At 35.5% G+C, this 25,384-nt stretch overlaps 1 protein-coding gene across 1 annotated transcript in view; it reads right to left on the bottom strand.

Moving 5' to 3' along the window:
* Nucleotides 1–445: 445 nt before the first annotated feature.
* Nucleotides 446–25,384, bottom strand: part of MCPH1 (microcephalin 1) — a 131,470-nt gene continuing 106,531 nt past the window's right edge. Inside the window, 3 exon segments of the mRNA XM_026845199.1 lie at nt 446–656; nt 2,558–2,624; nt 2,627–2,806. Of these exon segments, the coding sequence (XP_026701000.1) occupies nt 601–656; nt 2,558–2,624; nt 2,627–2,806 (303 nt within the window). The 3' untranslated portion in view covers nt 446–600.

Raw genomic sequence — 25,384 nt, 5'->3', positions numbered from 1 at the left:
TCAATTACTTTTGAAAACCCAATTTAGATGTGCAAGTTTACACTGGCAGGTGTGAGTTGAGCATGATGGGCAATCTTATCCTTTTACCAAGGAAATGTAATAAGCAATCATGTAGATGTGGCAGCGTGGACCTCCTGCTGTCTGCAGAGGCATTTGGACTAGAGGAGCCTACGGGATCCATGCATCTGCAATGGTAGCACAGCTCCGGCTGACTACACCAGATCTAGCTCAGGCACACTCACCCACACTGAATGCACATCTTTTAATTGCACTGTAACATCATCAACTTCGCTTAGATATCAGAAAATGTCTTTCCACTTCCTTCCAGTGAATAATGATTCATTCAACTTTTAGATCCAAAGGATTCAACAAATAAATAAAAGCAAGATTACTTCTATTAGGGAAGTATTTTATTATAAAAAAACCTTAAAGATTTCACAAGAGCAACACTTAGACAAGTAATAAAAATGTAGAAACATTTCCCTGTATTTATAAATATGTAACTTGCATTTTCTTAGAAATTTTATTCACAGCTTAGTTTTTTGTTGAATCCAAACTACACTTGTTTCCTTACAACCATATGGAAGCTCTTGAGTTAGCTCACAGCTGAAATATGTAGTTTTCCATGGGACATATTTTATGCTGACTGACTGAATCTAAAAGAAATAAAAAAGCAGGATTATTTAAGATAAAATGCAAAAAAACCTCATTATAAAGCAACAATGTACTTCAGAGCAATTTCTGGTATAAAACTATTTGGTGGAGCTGAGAACCCAGAGAGAGAAAATTAATGCAGTGAAATGATAATACTGCAAGCACTTACCATTTACTTAAGTTTTAAAAAGGTGTGGCATTATCTACCTATATGCTTTTTATTGTGGTCAGCCTTGAGTGAATTAACTGGCAGCTGGTACTAACTGCAGAAAGCAGATAACCACGAACCAACTGGATAGCAACAGTGGTCAAAGATCAGACAAAACTTCAGACCCTGATTTATTTCATTAATATGGCAATCTTAAGGTGACACTGTTCATACTATTATGTAAACAGTTTCTGAGAAGGGGCTGAGCTTCGAAGGCCTGTATCCTTCCTTTAAAATATCATACTTTTTTTTCCCAAACTTTGATGATTCATCATTTAAAATCCATTAGCTGGAGCTTGCATAACTGTACCTTGTGAGCAGGACATAACAATTCGAAAAAGCACCATCAGACTGAAAAAGAGAACTGAGAAATTTGTAACGGGCACAAAGAATTCAGAGTCGTTTTTCATTAGCAGCCATATACACAAATCCTTCAGCCCACTGATGGGGAGTGTGGCCTGTCCAGCTGCAGGTAGCTTATGAGATATTGGGCCTGGGGTGAGGCAGAACTCCATGAGACCAGTAAAAGAGTGGGACATGCCACATGAGTTGCATGCCTCTTCAGATCATTACCTTTGTCCATCTGGAATTTATGACTGGAGTACTACTATGTGAAACTTTTGTGTTTAATTTACTACATCATATTTTTAGTCTTACATAAACCTCTGGTATCCTCATCTGGTCACTTCTTTTTGGCCACACTTGCTCTTTAAGTCTTCTTTAAAGCCAGAGAAAGACACAATAAACAATGCCTTGTTCTTATGCCTCTCTCTTAAATCGTCACAATTTTATCTTATACTTTAAGAAAGTATCGAATAACATTTGCATTTAGATTAGTATTTTTCCCTTATGGCTCACTTTTCCTTTCTTCTTCAGTGGTATTTTCTTTCAGGTTTTAAGTCATTATGATTTGATAGCATTAACAGTCAAGAGATTAGGACTTATTTGGCTAGTTTCATATAACATCAATTCACATTGTACATTTATTGCTAGAGTCTGAGCGAGGCACTATTTAGAGAAGTTTGACATACTCTGTGATGAAAATTTAACTTATTTTTTCTAGTATGCAGAAGGTCCCTTTTTGGAAAATACCCTTGTCTGAAAAAGAGAGTCAGACTGGAAGCTGTGAATCCTACATAGATTATCAAAAGCTTTTCTTTGAGGGTGAGGACATTGCAATTTTACATCTGATTCTCTCCAAACAGATAATAGTTAGAGCTGTGGTGTCCATCATGGAAAAGCAATGGACTAACAACTGTTAGAAACTTAACAGCAGAGTTTAAAAAGAAGCTTTTTGCAAGTGAAATAGAGACTGCAGAAAATTGTCTTTCAGATGTACAATATATAATTCAGGACAGATTATCAGATGGTTTTACCACATTTCAGTAGTTTTATGCCACTTTATGTATGCCACTTTATATATGCCACTAAGTGAAGCAATCATGGAAAAGAGAAATTTGAAAATATTTGGATGAAATTTTTTCGTGGTAAAATTACAGTGGTGAGTACTAGGACCATCATAAAGCAGTCTTAGTTGTAAGAGAAAGTCCTCACCGTGGAGACAACCTTCCTGAAAACTGTAGCAGTCTGTTCTATTTTCTTCCCTTCACAACCTCAGTTTAGTGAACTATTTACAGTCAATTTTGGAATAAATAGTCAACAATATTTTATATGAGTTGAAATTTAGTGTCTTACCTAATACTTATTTTTCTGATAAACACTTTATTTCCTGGTACTTCTTTCCTGTCTTTTTTTTTTTTTTTTTCCTGTACAGATTTTTGCCTCATGTAAAGCTTTACATATCTTCCCTCCTGACAACTGTGTAAGTTCAATTAGCTTTTTGCAGGGTGGCTAACTGGTAGGAGATACAAACATGACAGGCTGATTTGAAAAGAGATTCTGTTGGTATTTTCTTGTTGATAGGTGACGCTGAACTCTGCAGATCTGTATTTGAGGAACAAGGAAATTAACCAATGTGCTGCATTTCCATTCAGAGTAAAACTAATCCTTGTCTTCTTTAATTCAGAAAAAAAGAATTAGAGTAAATGAGTATGAATTCTACTTTTTCAGCCATAACAGAAACTCTTGGGTAAACTATACAATGATTTTGCTGATCAATACAATTCCCAAACCAGAGTTGAGACTTGTGTTATAGGTCAGATGGTTTACCTATAAAACTTCTTAAAGCACTTGACAGTATTATTTTTTACTGTAATCTGGCCATCACACAAGTATTAAAGGATACTGTAAATAATTACAGTCTTGCAGCACAAATACAAACCATGAAAGCCTTTACTGTAGATAATGCTCATCACTTTGTATTGGGAAGCTTTAAAAACATATCTAATTCAGGGTTTAAACTACTTTAGGACTTTTTCCCGTCTGTGCTTCACAGATACAAACTGCATTTTCTCTCAGATATATGAAGTGACACAAATGTACTAGAACTCAGAGAAAACAGTTTCATGTAAACTGGAATTTTTCATACAGATGATCAACACGAGCACATAGAGGAAAGGTCACTCTGTATGTATCTGGTTTATATGAGATGTCTGAATAGTGGAAGAAATTACTTGTTGAGTGGATTCATCCCTCCAGTCCTGGCACAAACCTGCTGTAAAACCTTAGGCACTTAAGAATTGAATGCAGTGATATATGTGCTTGGCAGATGTGCAGCCAAAGTCTTCAGCTGGTTTACAGGGCTTTATAAAACCAGGCATTTCTTTGGCATGTTCACAAATCTGTAGATAAAAGTCAAAGTGAATTGCCTTAGCACTTTGGATCAATTAGCTAGATGAAGCACCTGCAAAGTGTGAAGCCCATGCTAGGGTGAGACTTCATAGCTCAGTGGTTCTGTGCCACTGTCCTCTGCTACTCTTGGACAAGTCAATCCAAATCTGAATTTTGAGATCTTCTCCATCAATAAATACTTCAACTTTCTCTGATTGTTAATTTCTTGGCTGCTGTCCTGAGAATAAAATTAAGTTGATTCTTTGCGTTCTGAATTCAGCAAGTTATAAAGACCGTGACTACTATGGATAAAGCAGGTCAAAAGGACTCAAGCACAATCCAAGAAATACCCTTCATTTTCTGTTCTTCTGTGAATTTAGGTTTACAAATGACATGGCACCTAATCCTGTCTCATGGAAGCCAAACAGCTGCTAAAAAATTCTGTTGATCACGGTATCAAAGCAGAGTTATATCTCAGATTTTGGAGGAGCTAAACTCATTAAGTGTATCTGATGGCCCTACCTATACATGAGTTGGCATCCAATACTTTACACAAGTGCAGAAGATCTGTTTTTGGACTTGGTACAGTACTGCCTACCTCCATCTAAGCAGAATACTCTTCTATGAGGTGCAGGGCATCTTGATGTGATGAAAACCAGAAAACTAATCATTGTACATTTTTAATATATGGTGTAAGATTTGGAATTTGCTAGGAGTACCACTTGCTGATGTGTCTTGTGAGGTTTAGAGGCCACAATTGGTGCCCATTTAGGGACTATCTCAAGAACATAAACCACTTTGCAGTCTCTGATGTAGAGAACAGTGCTGTAATTTTGGTATTACTAGGACTGCAATAATTATTTTAATTAATTAAAAAACTGCGCAGTTGTGAAACTGTGAAAGTGCTTGTGGTAAGCAAGGTCATCAAATTAAAGAATGCACTATAGTACAAAATAACAATCTCTTCACATCAGTCTCAGAACAACCCCATGACAGATGCAATGCCATCTTAGTTGGTCTGACACAGAGCTCTCTGGAATTGTTTATTGGCACAAATCAGATGCAACTCATAGAATAAAGACAGTTACCAAGAGATTTTAAAGCTAGTTTATCTAAAATAAATTTAACTGAAAAAGGCAGAAGTTACACTGTTTTTGTCAACCTGGAACTCCAAAATTTTAAAGATGAACATTATTAGGTGGAGAAGCTTTTATCTTAAAAATGCAATAGGACTTGTGTTAGATAAAAGATACCAAATATAAATTGTTGCAATCTGCTATTTCACATATTTTAGGGAATATAATTTAAAAGAGCTAACTGTATTCCCAATTCCTCAAACATTTATCCTAAAAGGACTTATTAGCTGACACCGTAATGAAAACTCATTTGTATGATACAGCTTCCTATGGAAAGAATTAAATTAATATTAAATTAATATTACTTTAATAATGGATTAAATTAATATTAAAAGCAAATGTGTACACAGCTAATCATCAAATCAGGAAATCCACATTTTAAGGACCCAACAACACTCACCTCAGCCGATGTCCACAAATATCATGCTTTATTCTATGCATTTAGTACATATTAAGAGAACCCAGGAAAGAGAAATGCTGACATTCTATAGATATTTTCTTAAACTACCTTTAAAATTTCACCTATGTCCATTACCAGTGCATTTGAGAGGAGGACAGGGTAAGAACACAGTATATCTCAGTGATAATTGTCTAAAGAAGGCTTCAGCATGGAACATCATCTTTATGCTTCCTTCGTCTGTATCATCACCTCCACTGCTTTCCCGACAGGCTGTGCTTGGATTTGCTCAACCACACTGGGTCCACACACAGGTCTTAGAGACAGGAAAAAATTGAAGCATTTATGTTCAGAGCTCAGAGAGTAATCTGAAAGATTAACTTTGCTTTCTGGCCCACTAACCTGAAAGAAACACCACTAGCCAGTTGCTGAAAAGCTAGCTGACCACACAGGGTTTGGTGGTGGGATAAGAGGGCACAATCTAGCTCTTGCCCCTGAATTGACTCAGCTGCCTTTTGCAACATCAAAGCCTTCGTGGCACTCCAGGGGTGCTCACAGTCCTTTGAAACCATACACATTTCACGTAAGCTTTTGCAAATAAATAAATAATTCCTCAGCAGAGACCAAGCCTGGGAAAATATCAGACCCCAAAAGTGACTATTTCCACAAATTGTGTATGTATCAGTCAGTAGTTACGTTTACAATTGTGTCATTCCCTATTATAACGGACAGCATCAATTTTCCTTTCTAATTATATTTGTTAGCAGACGGACAGAGAACCAAACTGTTATAAAAGCATTTATTCACTCTTTTTGGTAAGATCCTCATTCTTTCACTAGCTGGATGAACAGCAGGAAGATACCTCTTCTATGTATGCATTTCTCATTAATGTTCCATTAATTTAGATGGTTGTTTGAACCTAAGTTTTGAAAGGAAAAAAAAAAAAAATCATTCTTGTCAGAAGTAAACTTGACAATGTATGATAAAGAAATAGAGCCTTTCTTCATTATAAAAAACCCCCACAAAAAAACATTTCACCAACTGTTGTCCCTCCTGTGACTGATTTTCAATCCCCACAAGGCAAAAGAGCATATAGTATAAAAAAGCCAAAACTTTGCAGCTTTTCCTAGAACTTTATGAAAGTAGCTCCAGCTGGGTAGGGTGTGGGAACAAGCACAAAACTCCATAAAAGTCCAAGGGTGTGATCTTTTCATGAGGCTCAGGAGATAGCCATCAAGTCCCACAGAGGTATTATCTCTGAGCGGATACCTGAATTTATGAAATGAATAATTCTGGATGTACTCGGGAAGTTTTCAGCATTGCAACTGCTAGTATCCTATATAGAGAACACAGTTTTCAGTGTATTTCCAGAAAATAACACATGATGTGCTGTAATTATATCTTGGTTATTGTTACTTGAAAAAATAATAAACACGTGTTATTAAATGCAAACAGCAGAAGATAAAATTGAAGACATAAGTTTGAAGAGAGAAGGTTGTATATTTTATGGTTTATATCTATCCCAAGGCCAAGTAATATTGCATTTGAAGTTGATGAGAAATTGCTCATTTTCACTAAAAAGAAAAGCATCTGACTGTTGAAATCTTCTGGATTACTTCACCACTCTGCAACTATTAAATGATAGAAAAACCATAAAATTGATAAAAACAAAAGCCCAAACTTTATGGTTTGATAATGTACAAATTTAACAAAAAGAGACACATAAAAGAGCATATTCATTTAACATAGTTGGGTGATGTTGCTGGGGAAATATTAAGCCTTAAGATTTTAACATTCATTTGATTTCAGTATGGATAAATACACTGGACAAGTAACGTTTATATTTTCAATTACTGTAATTCTGTACAAAAACCTCATGAAGAACGCACTCAAAACTACAACACTGTTAGGCAACATTACACTTGCATGGTCATATGCATTTTCAGACAGTCCGTCATTTAGTAAAAATGTAAAAGAAAAACACATATGTGGAACCCCATGTACGTGTAAAGATCAAGGGCTCATACACATCCACACAAGTGGAGAATCAGTCTGCTTCTGATAAAGAGGAGTGTATTGCAGTGTGCAGACTTCTGAAAGTACAGTTATCCTGCAGTGAGGAATTTGCAGAATCTGCAGGACCCTACAGGGATCAAGGAAGTTTGTGTTAACAGTGCAGTGTTCCTGCAGGACAAAGAAGAAATGTTCTCTTTTTCATCTTTCTAAATATCAGGTTTAATAGGAGAATAGAAGCAACTAACCAAACAGCAAATCTATTTTTGTAGGAACAATGTGTGATATATATTTTCTACTTAAATTGAAAGCTCATAATTTTAGTTTGATTTCTTATAATTTATTTTAGCAGTTAGCTGATTTTTTTAACACATTGAGAATACTAAAAGCTTTAAAAATTACACTGAAATGCTGTACTAGATAAATAAATTGGTGCTCTCCAGTATAAAAGAGCATGTTAAGAGCTGGAAACAACTTCCTTCAGCAACCTGTTTCACAAAGAAATAGATCCTCAGCCTTGAAGAATTTTACCTAGGTTAATGGAAATCACATGGATGCAGGACTCCAACTGGTTCAAGCTATACTACCATACTATTATCTTAACAACACCCAGAACTTTATTCCACTCTTTGCCATGAAATGCATTTGTTATTGCTGGCAATGTTTTTCATTCTCAGAGCAAAACTCAACTTGCAACATTAATGTAAATTATTTACAAATATTGCATTCTCATTTCTGAATATTTATTGAAACACTTTCTCAATGGTTATCAATATCACTTGGCTAAAATAGAAGCTCCCTTTCTGTCAAATTAGAGAAACATAAGCCTTCAGACAGAAGTGAAAACATACTTTCTGAACGCTTGGTAAAGCACCATCAGGACCCCAGCACATGCACAGAAATGGAGATTATGTCCAGGCACACTTGGTCTATGTTTGTGCAGTAGAAGATGACTGGTGCACTGAGCCAGGAGTCAGAAGTGGAGGGAGATAGAGCGGAAAATTTGGTCCAGAAAAAAGAAACTTTCAATGTCTGGTCTTGAAAAATAAAAAGGAAAGTAAAAGAAGGAGAAATGGCATATAGTCAAGACTATATTATCTGGAAAATTCTCCAAAACAAGTTTCTTCCCCTCCTCTGTATAGTCCTTCAAGTAAGTGTTTCCCAGCCAAGACAAGGGCGAAGGGAAGAATGCTTCAATCCAGACAATTTAGCTGATACTATTTCTTTCCACTGCATGTTGGCAGACAACCTTGCTTCTCTCAAATCCCATAGACTGGTAAGAAAAGTTAATTTCACCAATTTATTCTCTGAAAGACTGAGTCCCAGTGGGAATACTGTATGAAAATGTTTGGCAAATAAATCTACTGTTTGGCAGATATTCAAAATTATACTGGAAGATGTTTGAACCATTTTTTCCGGCATAGCAAATTTTTGCAGGAAAAAAGATAACAAATTCACTTATTTTTAGTTTAATTTCCTTGTTTTCCAGAGGTAGAACTATTTTTAAATACCATGTAATATCAACATTATCAACTATAGATTAATAAAAAACAAATTAGGGGAAAACAATAAGTCTTTTCCCTTCTGAGGATAAGTATGACTTCTAATCAGGGAGCTGTATTTCCAACACATGTCACTTAAAAACACTTTGCTAAGATTGTAAGATGTGGTAACTTTACTATAATTATTTGTGCACAACTTCAAAAAGATTCTGAATTCAATATATTTGCATTTGGTTTCAACACAAACTAATTATTTTTGAAATTAAAAAAAATCCTTTCATTACAGATTAGCTAACAAAGGAAGGATTTTTCAGGATTAGAAATCTAAACCTTGCTTCACAAATACCTCAGGAACTTGTCCATTCTTGGTTTTGTCTAATTTCAAGAGAATTAAACCAAAGTGACTACCAGGCAGTGATAAGACTGCAAATTGCAATTCCAAAGTTATGTCAAAATTCTACAAATAATAATAATCAATTATAACTGGGAGGTGTTTTCCTCACCTGAATATCCTTAAAGCAGCACAGCGCCATGCATCACTCCGAAGCGGTATCTGAGCGTGGCACACACAACTCTGAGCCCTGCGTCACTGGCATACCGCAAGGGTTACATACACTACATGCAACAAGCCCCCAAGAACCCCAGTATAATTCAGACACAAATTCTCCACTTCCATACACAGTCTAGTTCAATATTTATCTTCTCTCGCAGTTAGAAGGCTTTTCTTAATAACACTACCCAAATTGCCTCTGCTGCATTTTCAGCCCGTTTCTTCTTGTCCTAATGCCAAGGGACATGGAGAACAATTTCTTCTCTTCCCATTTGCAACAACCTTTTAAATATTTGAAGGCAGTTATCATGTCTCCCCCTCAGTCTTCTCTAGACTAAACAAACACAGTTCTTTCAGTCTTTGCTCCTGGATCATATTTTGTAGATCTCTGATCATTTTGTTATTCTCCCCTGGATTCTCTCCAGTGGATCCACATCTTTCCTGAAGTGCAGTACCCAAAGATAGACACCATATTCCAGCTCAGGCCCCACCACTGCTCTGCACACTGCAAACAATTCATGTATCATATGCATAGCATTCCTGTCCACACATCCTAGTATGCCTGCTTCTTTTATCAGAATATGACATAGGTGACATACATTGCTTCAGATCCTTTAAAATACTCAGTTGCTTTTTTGGCAGAAATATTCCATTGTAAATCTGCAGGTGATTATTTCTGCCTCGTTTGCACTTGTCCTTACTGAACTCCATCATACTTATTTCTGACTATTCCTTGTATCTCTCAAGGTTATTTTAATTCCAGTCTGTTGTGGTTTAGCTCTGGTAGGCAGCTAAGCACCACTCAGCTGCTTGCTCCCCACCTCAGTGGGATGGGGAGAAATTCAGAAGGGTAAAAGTGAGAAAACTCATGGGTTGAGATGAAGACAGTTTAGTAATTAAAAAACCTGATGGAGTCAATCTATAGTTCTACAACTTCAGGAGATGATTAATCAGATTTTCCAGCCTGGTATCTTAGCAAAATCGTAGACAACAAATGCAGTATATGGATGGGATAGTTGTTCATTTTATGCCAATGATTCCTACGTGTGCTGTTAGGGTAGTCTTATTACATGTATAACAAAGAGCTGATTTGAGCATATATGGATGCTCTGTGAAGCAGATCTAAGTGAGCCGTGTTGAATCCACCATTTTGTATCTGGTATTATTGATAGGACTCTCTGTCTAACTCAGTTCTTAAATGCATGCAAGTTCATATGTCTCAAAACCACAAAGGAAATAAAGTAAAATCAGAAACTCTTTTCCTTTAACTTAGCTGACAGTTGACCAAATGAAGTTGAGCCAACGTACAAACCAAAAAATCTCAGCCTCCAAATAATTTGCTTTAGACAACCAGCCATGACTTTAAAAGATCTGTAATATATACATGGACATGTTTTTCCTCGCAGCTGACAAAGATCTATTCTTGCTGCATATATCCTCACAAGGCCTTCAGCAAAAAAGATAGTTACCTTCTTACTGGTTTAGTTTAGTGCACTTTGAAACTAATCTTTTGGTCATTCCTATTGAGTGTACTTTTGGTTCCCACTGCAGAGCAGCCATCATGGGCACAGGCTGTACTCTGTTTGGATGAAATACAGTCAGAAGATGTGCTCAGTTCAGGGGAGTAGACTAGTATGAGCCCAGAGCCTTGAAGCATGTGTTGTGTGCAAGGTGCTCCTGGCACTAGTTCATGCACTGCACATCCCTTTCCATTCATTGATATCACTGGCTTACAAATACAGGCACAAGAGACCCTGGAGTCACTTCTGGCAGATGTAATGGGGTAGTGATGTAGGTATGAGATGCTTCTTTCAAAGTGAATTATTACCTGCATCAAAATAAACTAAATTTAGCCTATTTCTTTAATAAAAGTTTCAACTTGCTCTTTATGTTATCTCATAGTTCATTCTCACATGACAACAGGAAGGAGGAACATTAGTTGCATCTTGGCATTTACCCCTTCGTACTGCAACCATTTACCCGTATTTTATATATAGTGGCCTCTAGGTTTACTGAACTCTCCCAAACCACATAAGGCCAATTGTCTGTTGTTGTTTTTTTTTTTTTGTTAAACAGACTAGTACCTATTGCACAAGAGCAGTATGTAATCTATGAATAGGTCATTAATTTCAGCAGAGTAGCTTAAGGAATGAAGTATTAATGAAGTAAACAGCAATGTTTAATCATATGGGACTAAACACATCTGCATTACACAGACTGAAGTAATACATTTCCAGCTAAGTATATTTCACTGATGAAAGGCCACGCTGAAACAAAAATTCCATGAGCTAACGAAGTGCTGCAGTTCACGGAAAACAACTTGATATTCCCCATGGAAAAATACTACACATAATGAAGATACAAGGCATGGAAGCCTAGTATTTGCATAAAATGCATTAAAAAGTATAAGCTTATTTCAACTACCTTAGACTTTTCAGATATTGAATCATTTTAGACAGTCCAACTTTCTTTTAAATCAACACAGGATATTGTGCAGCGAGTTTCAAGAATGACATTTGTTTTGCTTGCTTAGGGATATGGGGAATCCTTTCATTTGCCTTTAACAGTAAATGATAAATCCAGTGCTGTCAACAGATTTGCTATACCTGGCAAAGTGAGATGAAGAATAATGCTTTGATAAATGAAAGAGTTTTCTATTCCAGTAATAACAAAGTGAGCGATCTTGTTGAAAGGAAAAGCCTGGCAAATGTGAAGGGTTACATAGATGCTCCCAAAAGGCTCATTCCCCAAACAGTTTTATTAATCCACAATAAAAGTAATCTTAACATTAAAAATAATTCCTAGTTTTAACTTTAAAATATGAATACGTGTGTCCTTTTGCTCTACCTCAACAGACTGAAATGATTTAAGTGAAGGCAGAGTACATTTTTCTCTCTACTCTTTAGTTTTAGCTGAATGCCCAGCAATAACTCAGTGTGTGCCAAACATGAATATTTTTAAGCGTCATTTGAGTTTTAAAGGCTACAGTAAGTGATGGGAACACAATCGTCTTGGGAATCTACAAATAACTTTTAAAAAGCTCATAAATCTGGCTTTCATGGTTTGGTTTTCAACAGCTTTATGAAATATGTCAAAGCTTGAACACAGCAAGTTTGTTCGCCTTCAAATTTCTTAGGACTGACTTTTCTCAATCTTTTTTTGATATGCTGCAGTGAGACAAATAAAACTGACTTGGCTTTAAAAAAACAGGCGTCAGCAAATTACTTTTTAAAAAAGTTGCTTTGTTCTTGTAATTATTTTTTTTTTGGTATCAACAAAGGAAAAATATACCCTCTAAGTAGGGCAGCATAAAGTATTCCCTCATCAACAAAAATGTAAAATGCTTCTGTTCAGCACTCAATATAACAGACCACACATTAATGAAAAAGTGACTTATAATTAAAAGCTGGGTTTTTTTCTTAAATTGTTTAAAAAAGATGCATAGTAATGACAGAGAACGGCAGAAACCCAGAGACTTACATTCAGAAGTCACATGCAAACCTCTAATTACAGTGAAACACATGCACTACAGTGATAATTAGCAGGGGATTCTGTGTTTTTAAAATATCAACTAAAGGGTCAGTTGAAATTACATCAATGTTCAACAGAGAAAAGTCTTTAGAACTATCTGAGAGCTACTGAAATAAACACCCTCAAAGAGATTACCTTGCATCACACAACTGGATGCCACTGCTGTGGAAAGCTGCCAACTGCAAAACTACACCAGGTTCAGGTTGCTTTCAGAAACTCCTGATAAACTACTATCACAACCACCTCTGGTCTACAGTTTCCCTGATTAGTACTCCTTGGCAGCAGTACTTCTTTATGTGTAATACCATCTCTTCTTCACTTAATCTATGTCACAAATTGGAAGGAAAGAACCCATAGGAAGTATGGAAAGCAAAGACATTTAATCCTCCAGCACTAAGAGTAGCAAGTGAAGCTGCCAGCACACACAGAAAAAAAAAAACCAACAAAACCCCCAGGTGTTTAAATATTTGACCAGGTGCTTTTTATCAATCATGTTTTTAAATTACAGTTACTCAATAGAAGTTTCTTTGAGAGAACCTCTTTCATGAGGGGTGTTAAACAAAAGACATGATTAACATTTTTTTATTTGCAGGTTCTTCTCATGAACTCTTGTACTTTTCAGCATGACAACAATATAAGATTACAGAAGAAAGAACTTTGATTATATTGTGACAGCAAGCTGGGATGCTCTTCTGTATATCTGAGGGAGAACAATTTATGTTGTGAATACAGAGTAATTTTGAAGCTATGAAAGTTGGTAGGGTAAAGGCAGAGTACATGACACTAAATTTATTTCTTTGCTTTTTTTTTTTTTTATGCGGAGCATTTTTCAAGTTAATGACAAGCATTTGAAAAGGGTTTATTTTAGTAAAGTGAAAAAATAATTCACAAACACAATGATAAATTGTGCAGGGTACCAAATGATGCCATTCTAAAGATAAATGATTCCAGTATCTGTTTTGAGGAGTTGATGCTTATCAGCTTGTGAGCTAATACAGCAAACACATTTGCAGCATATTACCTCACTGCTTTCTTCTCAAGCATCTACAGGAGACAAAGTAGACACTGTGTCAGTAACCTTATCAAATGCTGGAGGGAAACAAAAGTGGATCTCTGTTGTTGCTGCAAGTAAGAAGACAATTTAAAACATCAGTCTTATTTAGAATATAATCTTACTCCTGATTAGGATTTCAAATGCATTTTGGATTTCAACATGTGATAATTCTTCCAATTTTCTATCACTTAATTCTATTTTTTTTTTTTTTAGTGACAAAGATAACAGAGCAATATTCATTTCATTTATCTGATATTTGCATTTGGTATTGCAGGAACTCTCTTAATGAAGATAAAAGTGTGACTCTAGAGGGGAAGCTATTAAAGTGCAAATCTAAAGTGACAGGAAGATTCACTGAAAAGGGAATCACCAATTCATAGAATAGTCCACTTCTGTTTACTACAAATGTAATGATGATCTAAAAAACTTTTTTTAAACAAAGAAATATTGTTATAAATTCCATCTGGAATTTGGTTTTGATTTACATTTGAGCTTGACAGCTATGACATGGTTAAATACAGAAGACTAGGCAGACTTATTATGGTTGTGGACTTTCAGCGACTTCTCATGCTAGCTGGGCAAAGTTTGTAGGGTCAAACTGCTGACCCTGTTCTCCTTTCTGAGTTCCTTTCCTATATTCCTACTGCTCTTCATCTAAGAATGATGCAGGATGGAGAGGCTAGTACTTTTTATCTGGATTTTATCTGAAGTGCTTTAGTGAGAGGAGAAAGCCTTCTCAAGAGGTTGCTGTTGCGTAAGAAAGCAGTTGCAATTTAAAAACCAAAGGATACTCAGCAAGTACTGTATATAAAATAGGAGCAACTAGGTAATTGAGTTTAGGTGCAGGATAAGTACTCTAAAGCACAGAAACAGTTGTGGTCTTCAAGCAAAATTACTAGCTATTTTCTAGTCAAACTACTGGATAGCTTAGCTAAAATATAAATGCCATGTAACTCTTCTCCTACACACTAGTTTTCTAGTAAAAGTCTGTAAATAAATATTTACCATCTCTGTCTCTGTCCCAATCCAGAATTCACACTAAAATTAGTGTGAATAAGATGGGTGTATAAGAACTATAGCTTTAGTCTTATAACCATACAAACTACCATGATGGAGCAGAAGGTACTGTTTATATGCATAAGTACTATACAAAAGTATAAACACTACTCAGAGGATGGGGAAAAAGAATCTAATCTAGCTAGCCCTCCATAAGGACAAAAGTTTAAAAATGTCCTGCACACTCACTGGATCCTGTGTCTATTTTTATTTTAAAATTATATTAACTTTAAAATTTAGGAGCTGACATAATAATTCTAATACTACCCATGGAATTTTTTCTTAAAATGACATTACTGAGTAAAGTGCTAATATATTTATTCTTATGCTATGGACCAGTACTGGGAGAGTTACAGAGCTGTCATTGCTCAGAATGTTGATGGAGGAAAGAACTCACTGCACAACACTGGAGTACTCCTGGGTTTAAACAGAGGAACAGTAATAATGGGATTTGGAGGGATTTCAGTAAAATCCCTCTCATTCAAAGAAGGCCAGTGTCATACAGACCTTGAAGGAAAGGAAAAATTTAGTCTTCTAACAGAGAAGATACACACATAAACTCCCAAGTGTCTTTTAAAGATTTCACAGCTAAACAAAACTGCATGGTATCGTCATGTTCTTCTTTGCTGTATAACAAACCTCTTATTATAAGAAACCATGACAATTAAGTAAATAAAAACCATACTAAATTTAAAAAAGTAGTTTTATCAATTATCACCTTATCTCAAAAGATTTCTTCTATAGTTTGCAGTAAAGCTGAAATCAGGTATGAGATGAGTGTAAGAAGGAAAAGTCAGAATATTTTGATTAAGCAAGCTATACATTATTTTATAAATAAAATAAATACATCAGGCATCTTATGCTTATTAAAAGCTGAATTTATTCACTCAGACACATTCTGGATGTGTCAACCTGATATACTCACAAAGTATGCACATCAGGGTGACAGCTAAAAAGCAACAGAGAGCGTTGCACATAATCTAAAACTAAATCTGTATGTAATTTCCTTCCCTTTGTTAATTGAAGATTAAAACTAAATCAAGGGGAAGCCTTCTATGTGACTACTTCCAACAACAGATGACTCAACTAGCACCTGAGAATTTGTTGTGCTTGTGTGTACTGAGGTTCTGAACTTCCTGTTTCAATAAAATACCAAACAAGTTGTGTTTCCTTTACAAATAAGCTATTACATCAAGCCCTGTTCCTATAATTTCAGTTTTTGTCCACATTCCAACATTTTCTTTGGCAAATGTAGAAACATTCTAATTAAAGAGAAGAGAAAAACAAGCATCATTCATCATGGTAAGAATGAATGCTCAAGAGGACATCCTTACTGGTTACTTCGTTCATTCAGTTTAATTTGGCTTTTGAAGTACACTTGATTATGGCATGCAGTTCACTGAGATGAAACACAGGTAACAGGATTTTCACTAACAGTGTCTCATGAAAGCTATTAAAGGTAATAATCAATTCTCTTAATGCCATGCAAACATAATACCATCTGTGTGAAGTGATTCAAAAACATTTTTAGAACACCAAAATACTTGAAATACACTATCCTGTGCAGGAAAATTCACCTATTATTATCCCTTCTTAGATCATTTAATATATCATTTGAAAAATTTTTTTAACAGAAATGATCCTGTGTTTTCCTCAGCATGATCTATGAGATCAGAGTAATAAGAATCCTTTACAATGCCTGCTTTCCTTAATTTTCACAGTTTTTCTTAATGTTTAGATTCCAGATGAAAGAACTCTGTCTACTTCATTTGCAGTTACCAAGAGAAAGACAACTTCCCGTGAAAAGTTAAAACACCAGACCTGCAAACACAGTATAACATAATTGACTGGTTAAGTACAATACTGCCTATATATTACAAAACATGTGGTTTCTTTCCTAAATTTATTTAACCACAGAATTGGAAGGGATGATTCACCAAGGCAGAAGTTCAAACTTAAAATGACATTACAACAGGAGTTATAATTAGTCAGACAAATGCAATTTTGGGTAAGTAAAGTATCTATTGCTAAAAGGTGTCCATGTGCATACTATACTGTTGTGAAGAGCACTGCTTCTTTTGCTTATAAATCAAAGGTAAGTTCTCAGCCAAATGCAGTCAAAACTCCAATTGGCTGCTCAGTGTTGTGTTCTACACAAATCTGGAATGCAGTAGAAGAAACATGCACTGCAAATGGCTTAAGCCAGTAGAAGATGCTGAAGACTTCTGGTAACAGACTGATAACACCTCCACATCTGTAGCAAAGACAGCATGAAAATAGAAATAGTCCAGTTAATCCTTTAAAAATCCTGAATTTGAGAAATGATCTCATCAACCTCCAGAAAAAAAACAGAAAGACACAAGAGAAAATAGTCTAACTGCATGTCAGATGAACCAATGTACCTCCTTCAGGCATCCCCTACGTAAGTAAGCAGCAGCCTGCCCAGTCCACACAGCACAAAGAATATAACAGGCTAACACTGTGCTAAGCGCTTCAGGAAGGCACATGTGTTTTATAAACATGTTCTGAGCCACATCAAAAACTTAATGGGAGGGACAAACAGAACTTTCAATTATTTATGCTGTTCTTATTTTATAGTTTTTCTTCTAAGCCACAATCAACTCAACTATATAATTTCACATGACAAAGTTTTGTGCAAAACACAATCAACACCATCGTGGTTTACCTCCTTCATGTTAGACTAAACCCAGAATTTCAGTAATAATAAAACCTGTAGAGTTTGACCTCACTTTGTGTTGAAACTGCAGCTATTTCAGGCACTTAAAATTTGTCTTGATTCAGGCAGGAATCTCTGAAACTAGGCAAAACTTTTGGTAGACCACTGAAGTTTTAGGACAAGTTTTTCAGCTTTAAAATGTTAGCAAGGACCCTTTTGGGCTGATTCTTAAATGTTTATTTCCCTTGATCTTAGGAAGTTAGTATCAAACAGAATTTTTACACTTTCCCCCTGAATTGTGCAAAATGTATTAGTTTAAAAGACACTAATTAACAGTTACTGTTAAAACAGCCAACGAAATTCCAGCGCTTTCAGACTACCCACAAAACTCCCCTCCCTTGGGCAAACATACTCCCATTAAACTTCTCTCTCTACAGTAGCTTTAAAAATAGTCATGCCATGCCACAAAGACTATTGAAGGTCAGCAGAATCAGTCTGCCTGGAATCAGCTCCCCAGGTAAATGTCCCTTATGTCAAATATTGCCAGAGTCTTCCCCTTGAAATGAAGTTGATAAAGCCTCCAGGCCACAAATAAATCTGATAAAACGGAATATGGGTAAAGTGTGACCTTTTAGCCAGATCGGGAAGAAAAAGTAAGGAAATATTATTCTGTAGATCAAAAGGTCTGTGGGGCAGACACTATCTTTTGTTTTGGATTTGTACAGTGCATTAACATGCAAAGTCTGTTTTTATGTTCAGTGGAAAATAATGAAGAAATACTACCTTTATATTAGTAATATTATAGCTAGCAAAGTGAGGCCCTTTTTTGATTGCAGCCTCTGTGAAGCAACTTTAGGCAAATATTAAATAACAGTGTTTTTAAAAATTATGAATTTAAATGATCTTTTAAATAGTTCTGATAAATAACTTCAATACACAAGACATAAATCATTGTAAGAAAAACATGACAATGGAACTTCTGGTCTTTGAAAAAGCCTCCAAGGTCTATAACAGAATCTCATCAACACATAATAAATCACAAAATAGTAAGAACAAGAACAGAAGTATGTCTATATATAAATACATATGCTCAAAAGCAAAATAAATCAAAAATACTGCAAAAATAAATCAGCTGAAGTTGTAATTTGGTTCTGCAACTACCTTATGATTTTTTTTTTCTTGTGGTTGGAGCAAAGGTATGGGAGTTCAGAATCAAAGGAGACTATTACAACTTTTATATCAGTGAAACTAAGACTAGGAGGACAGAATTTGGCACAGGTTCATTGAATATTTTTTCATATTAGCTGTGAATTACTTCAGCCTCAATGCTGGAGGACAGAATGCAGCAGTTAAGACTGTACTTAGGCACACTTATGAAAGAGTCTGAGAAGAGGAGCTGTATCAGCTAAAATGTACATTGTAATGCTCTCAGGACATGAATAAGACTCTGTAACTGAGAAATACATTCAGAAAAATATCTTACCAGGTCTGTAGGACACGATCCTACATTACAGAGACCTTGTCATGGACTTTAGTGTGATATGCTCTTGCAAGAACATAAGTAGAGTTGCAGTACAACATTTTGCTTATGACTAAATGAAGAACAAGAGCAAGGAATTTGTTAAAAATAAGGGAACTTTAGTTAAATGACTAAGATTCACTTTTGCTGGAACCCCTGCATGACATTGTGTTTTGAGGGAGTCAGATTTATAACTAATTTTATTGCCTGGATATAGTGTACTACAATTAGGATAAACAAAAGCCAACAAGAGCATCTCAACAGCTGTGTCCACTAAAACCACTAGAATTTTTCCTTTTTCTGCATAAAGATAGCTATAAACAGGACCTATAAAGTGCCACCATATTGTCTCTTCTTCAGCTATTCCATCTAGAACTACTGTTAAATAAATGTTATTCTTGGTATTAAAAAAAAAAAAAATTAAATGTGTCTGTGTAATATTTTAATGATGAGAGCACATAATTCAACATGTTCTTCCTCTTATAAAAAACAACATTACTTGATATACACATTTTACAGTGCTACATAGAAGTAGTTCCTCACAGTTTCACCGCTTAAATAAATGCTATGCAGTTTGGACTGACAGCATTTTAACCATTACACTGCATATAAGCTTGATTTACTGTTATGCAATAAAATATACATAAACAATTTCTTTCTACCATAACAAGTGTGCAGATCAAGTGAGACAAAGCAGAATTTCTCAAGCTTTAGCTATATAGTCCCTGTGGGGCTCCAATGCCTTAACCATCAAAAAATCATTCATATGCAGGAGTGAGGAGGTTTTCTAGCACATAGTGGTCTCATGAAACACTTATTCTTCCACTTTGTTCATATGAGGAGGATGGAACACTAATTCTTCTGTCACTAGCATCCATACATGCAATTTCACTTTAACTCATGAAATGTTGAACATGTACAGAGAAACCTTTTTTACTGAAGGATAAAAGTATTTAGATGGTAGTGACTGAAAAAAAACATGATTTTTTAGGCATTAGGATAACATACATTACTTACTCTAGGAAAAAAAATAGAAAAGCTAAAAGCTGATTATTATTAGTATCAAGCACTCTTGAAAGTGTACGTGACCATCTGCCAGCAAGCTTGTAATGAATCATACAGGCAAACACAATCATAGTGTAACATCACAAGAGGAGAAAAAAAAAGACAAAAGCACATGAACTTAACTGGGCTTTTGCTACCGTAGAAAAAAGACCAAAATAAAACTTTGATTGTGTTTTTCTATGATAACACAGCTTCCCCAAATGCTGATTTCTTAGAAGTGTGAGGTTACAGTCCAGACAATAATGTAAAAGTGCAATGTGCTACAATTGCAGCAAGCCAGAAAACTACCAAAACTTTATCACTAGAACAATATAACCCCCTATTTCTTCCTAGCAATGAATATTGGCTGCTAAGATCACTGGGCCTGGCCCTGTTCTTCTTAATATCTGTACATGAATTTCAGCTTCCTTACTCCAGGTTTTGTTTGCTCTTCTGGTGCCTTGTTATCACAATATTTCCCATATAAGTTTATGGAAACACATCCTATTGTTTTTGCACTTAAGGATCATCTCCTCTCAAGAAACTTGGAACAAAACCCCCAAGCCAAGAAACAAAAGCTGCAGTTTTGGCTTATGAAATGAATTCTATGTTTATATGCAGAGAAAATTCTGGGCTGGAATCAGCCATCCTGTCAATAATTAGCACCTCTGTTTAGCAAAAAATTTACATTCACTCATTTTTCATTTCCATGTTAGTCCAAACCAGTTGAATGCAGAGAGGAAACTGGTGGCATACATTAAAATTACCATAAAAGTAACTGCTGAAAAGGTTTTGTGACTGAAATGTATTAATAGCAAGGCACCAGGATCCTGTTAGTGAGATCCATGAGTCCATTGTGCTGTAAGCAAGGACTACAAAGGGGTAAAAAGGAATTCTATTCAAGATACTGATTTTTATCCTGGAGAATTATCTGTGTAGCTAAAACAGACGTCTTTTTAGCAGCTAGTTGGGGTGTAACAAGCTATTTGTAAATCATTACAGGATACAACAATCATGTGGTCAAGTGCATAAATCAAGCCAGAGAAGCCTCACAGGTAGGCAGGCATCCTTCTCCGAAGGGGCTCCTGAGCAATAACCAAATGCATCCATAAAGTTCCACAGGTTTCATCTTGGCTGTTTTGTCTGAATATGCTATGTGTGTCAGAGTATGCGATGTATGTCTTAAAAAACATCTTTTGGATAAAATTGGCCTTTTGACTCAGAATGCCTTTGTAAACTAACATTTAAAGGACACAGGCCACAAAAAACTACGCTATGTCTTCCTCCTTCCAGTCTGAGCCAATTTCCCTGGTATGGAAGCAGGATGTACTTCAAGTTCTCATGTCTTCACTGGTAATAAAGGATAAAATTAGTGCCAGGCTCAACAATCTGTCTTTATTAAATAAAAATAGTTATTTGCATTCTCATCCTGAATATATAAAAGTTCTTTTCTTTCTTGTCTGTAGCAATGTATCAAATGAATATAGGGATTATTTTGAATTTCACAGATGTAACAGACAAACTAACAGCACTAGAAAATTAGACAGAGAAGCAGCATGACTTGCAGAAAGTGATGGCCTGGTAGCACCTTCTTTGACCTAGTCTTCAAAGTGAGATGATGCCAGGTAGGTGGTTTCTGCCATCTCTAGTAACATAGGTAATATTGAAAACATGATAAATAAAGGAAATATTATTGGGATTCCTTGTTAGAATGGGAGTTGAAGTGCTTAGAAAAAACTCCGTATGCGTTAGCCTGCACATTATACAACTTCTACCTGCAGTCACCACAATAAGTTTTAGTAAGTGAAACCTGTATTCAACTGTGGATCGTATTGTGCTCCTGTAGGCAGCACATCCGATTCCAATTTAATTTGAAGTTTTCAACAGTATCAAAGGTACTGAGAGGACTTGCTTCTCATTAGAGAAGCACATACATGCCAGTAAAGAGGGGTTGAACAGTATTACATTTATAAAGAGATACAAGAGAAAAAAGGTCTCAGAAGCAAAGTCAAATCTGTAGAATATTATCAGTTTTTACTTTCACGTTTTGGAGATGTGAAAGAAGGGTCTTACAATGAGACTTTCAGTGGAGAAGTCCAGGACTGCTAAGTGAACTACTCAGAAATCAGGATTCTGACTTCCAAAATCATGCCAAAAATAAAATTATGTTTTTTATTTATTTGCTGCCTTCTATTCCTATTTTGCAGAGTAACATTTTCACACATCTATAACCATGAGGAAAAGAATTATTTCCCCTGAATTTAAGCTATTTTTTTTTTTTTTCTTAATCAAATTAGTTCACAAGCCAGGATGTAACAGACCAAAACAGCTGAGTAACAAAAGCACTGGCCACACTGGTATGCCCCCAAACAAGGTAACATTTGTTTTTTACCCCAAAACTGTTGATAAAATTTGTAACAGCTGCAGTTCAGCTTTCAAATATAACCTAAAGTACTCATGCACATAATGCATTAAAAGGCTCTTATGCTTTTCCATGCTTATGGATCAGAGATACATTGTTACCCAAAGATGCAAAGGGAGACACACTAGGATTTTTGAAAGACTCAAAGCCTATATTGAGTATTACCTTTGAAAACCTGTCATTCACTTATGAACATTAAACATTTTAAAGTTTTAACCATAAAGCATTAAATAGACTAGAAAGTACATTCCAGCTCAGAGATGTTATTCAAAGTGGTCTATAACAGCAGAGATCAGAGCAGAATATAAACATTAAAAACACATAAGGATTTATTAATAATTTATTCCTCTTGTTCTGTTCTCTTGCCTGTATCTTTTCTTTCTGCTGGGCTTGGCAGATATCCCACATAACAGGGGATGCCCTGCATTACACAGGCAAGTCTTGTATCTCATATGAAAAGTATATGGGGCATGGTTTTCCACATATTTTCAAAGAAACCAGGCTGTTTTTCCAATGCTTAGTAGACTGGAAAAATGACACAGTGCTTACATGGATAAAACCTGCATGTACAGCAGATGCCGTACCCAACTCCAGTGTATTTGATGTCCACATGCAGAGCTGTTACACAGTCCCAAACTGTCCTGAATTTCAACATTTAGTATTTAGGACTCACAACTCTACTTCTATAAAAGAATATTAACTAGGGAAAAAAAAAAACCAACACAAAAAACCCACAAGAAACCTCTTTCCCTTATTTCTAATCCTGAATACCTTCATTACTGTTTGTCTTCTGTTCATTAAAATTACTTAATTCCCCCAGCTGTAATAGGAGGCAATACTTACTAAACCATCTGCCACTTCATTTTTTGGAAACAGATGCTTATTCTGACATGGAAGAGCCAGCAAAGAGATTGATCTGATGAATGCGCATTTAATGAATTTATGAACATTGAAAATCCAATGAGAGGGAACCAAGTTTCAGTTACTGTAAAGCCTGATTCTCATTTGCACCAGCTATGAAAGCCAATATTTTAACTAGTGGTGACACCACTTGAAAATACTTCCAATTGTTTAACTAGCCCAGTGAATGTTTGGTGAGAAATTTGTATCTTTAAAAAAAAAATCCTCATTGTGTAAAGTTAATGCAAATAGCGACTGGTTGAGGATTCACATGTTCTTGTTTACTTTAAAAATACACTTGTATTTCAAATAAAGACAGTTCTTGGCCACTGTTCATGTCATTAACAGCTTTAAAAGCCTTGGGCCATCCTCTGTGAGCAGACACAGAGTATCTGCAAATTATAATAATGGAGAACAGACCCACATTTTGTTTACCTCAGCAGCTTCTGACCATTGTGTGCACTAGACACATCCGAAAAAGGTTCTGATACTAGGAAAGCCTTCTAAATGAGAGGCCCACAGTTTGCCCCAAAGGCATCACTTTTTTCTTCGTTCTCCAGGGTATTAGTTTATTGAAATTGCTATCTTAAAAGTACATGTTATTTTTATTTATTTGGTGTACTGCAGTCTAAAATTGTTGGCCAGCAGACTTATGTAAGAGGTAGGTGAGTGCAGATTTTTCCTCCACCGTGTTGCAGAACCAGAGAGGTAAAATATATGAATACAAAGGAGCCTGGTTCACATAAGATAAATTTTCCAAAATAGAGGTTTTAAAAGTCAGATGAAAATCTGTCTCAAGGTAATAAAAACTAAGAGCACTCTGATTTTGATGAAAACTTTGTAGCTTGTTATGTTAATGATGTCTGTGAAGAGCATTTTTTACATTACTCATTGTAAATATGTTTAAATAAGTATTATTTTTAAAAAATATCTGAAAACAAAAGTAGCAGTTATGCTATTGATAGTTGAGAATAATTTGTCTGTTAAACATCTCAACCAAGCAGATTCACATGTGGGCAATAACAGTCTATGAAGCATAGTCTCACCCTGATGCTTTTAGTAATAGGACTAACTGTATTTTGCATGTCATTGGTAGAATTAATAATATAAAATGAAGTAGTTCCACTATTGCAATGAATTCTAAAAACATCATAATTCCAGTATTAAAACCACTGCTGCATTATGTTGAAATAATTATGTTTAGTATTTTGCAGGCATTAATATTAGCTTGTGGCTGACAGTTTTAATTTCATGGCTGTGAGAAAATGCAAGATTTAAAATATATTAATTGTATTTTTTATCATCTGAAGAGGGATATTTTTTCTATAAGCACTTTTCACATGGAAGTCTAACATAAACATTTTTCTTTCAGCAAAGTGATTAAGTTTAATGAGAGAAAGTAAGAGATGAAAAAGCTTATTAGGTCACTTAATTCTTACTGCTGCCAGTACAGGTTTTTCCTTTACATATTTCAATGTTTTGCCCATCTATACTAAATTATTCATGCAATAGGGACTCCACCACTTCTCATGAAAGGCTTTTCTGCAGCCTCATAGATCTTAGCCTCAGAAAATATTTCTTTATACTTTATATGAAATTAAAACAAAGTTTAGGCCATGACTCCTAACTGTTTTCCTGTCTACTGTAGCTTTGCCTGGAATACTTGACATCTGGCTGAAAACTCAGTCCATTGCTAACCCATCCTTCTTTGCTGTGGGCTGCAATGGGGTTCCAGAACAGGCACTGATTAAACATTTCAGCTGATATTTACCAAAGGTATAGCGCTCTTAACCTTGAAAAATGTGCCTACAGCATAAAAGAATTGTCTTTCCAGAGTGTGAATAATCTATTTAGACTCAATTTCTTGGTGGACTGCTTTTTAATAAATTCATAGTCCAAATGAATCAATTTCTGAAAGAGATGAGAGTCAAAACAATAAAGTTTGGATATAACAGTCAGAAAATCATAATAAAATAATACCCCTGTCTCTT

This window comes from Athene cunicularia (assembly GCF_003259725.1).
Source record: "Athene cunicularia isolate RWA chromosome 3 unlocalized genomic scaffold, athCun1 chr3_part1, whole genome shotgun sequence".
Taxonomy (NCBI): Eukaryota; Metazoa; Chordata; class Aves; order Strigiformes; family Strigidae; genus Athene; species Athene cunicularia.
Note: the sequence above shows the minus strand (reverse complement) of the source record. Positions and strands in the feature narration are given on the sequence as shown.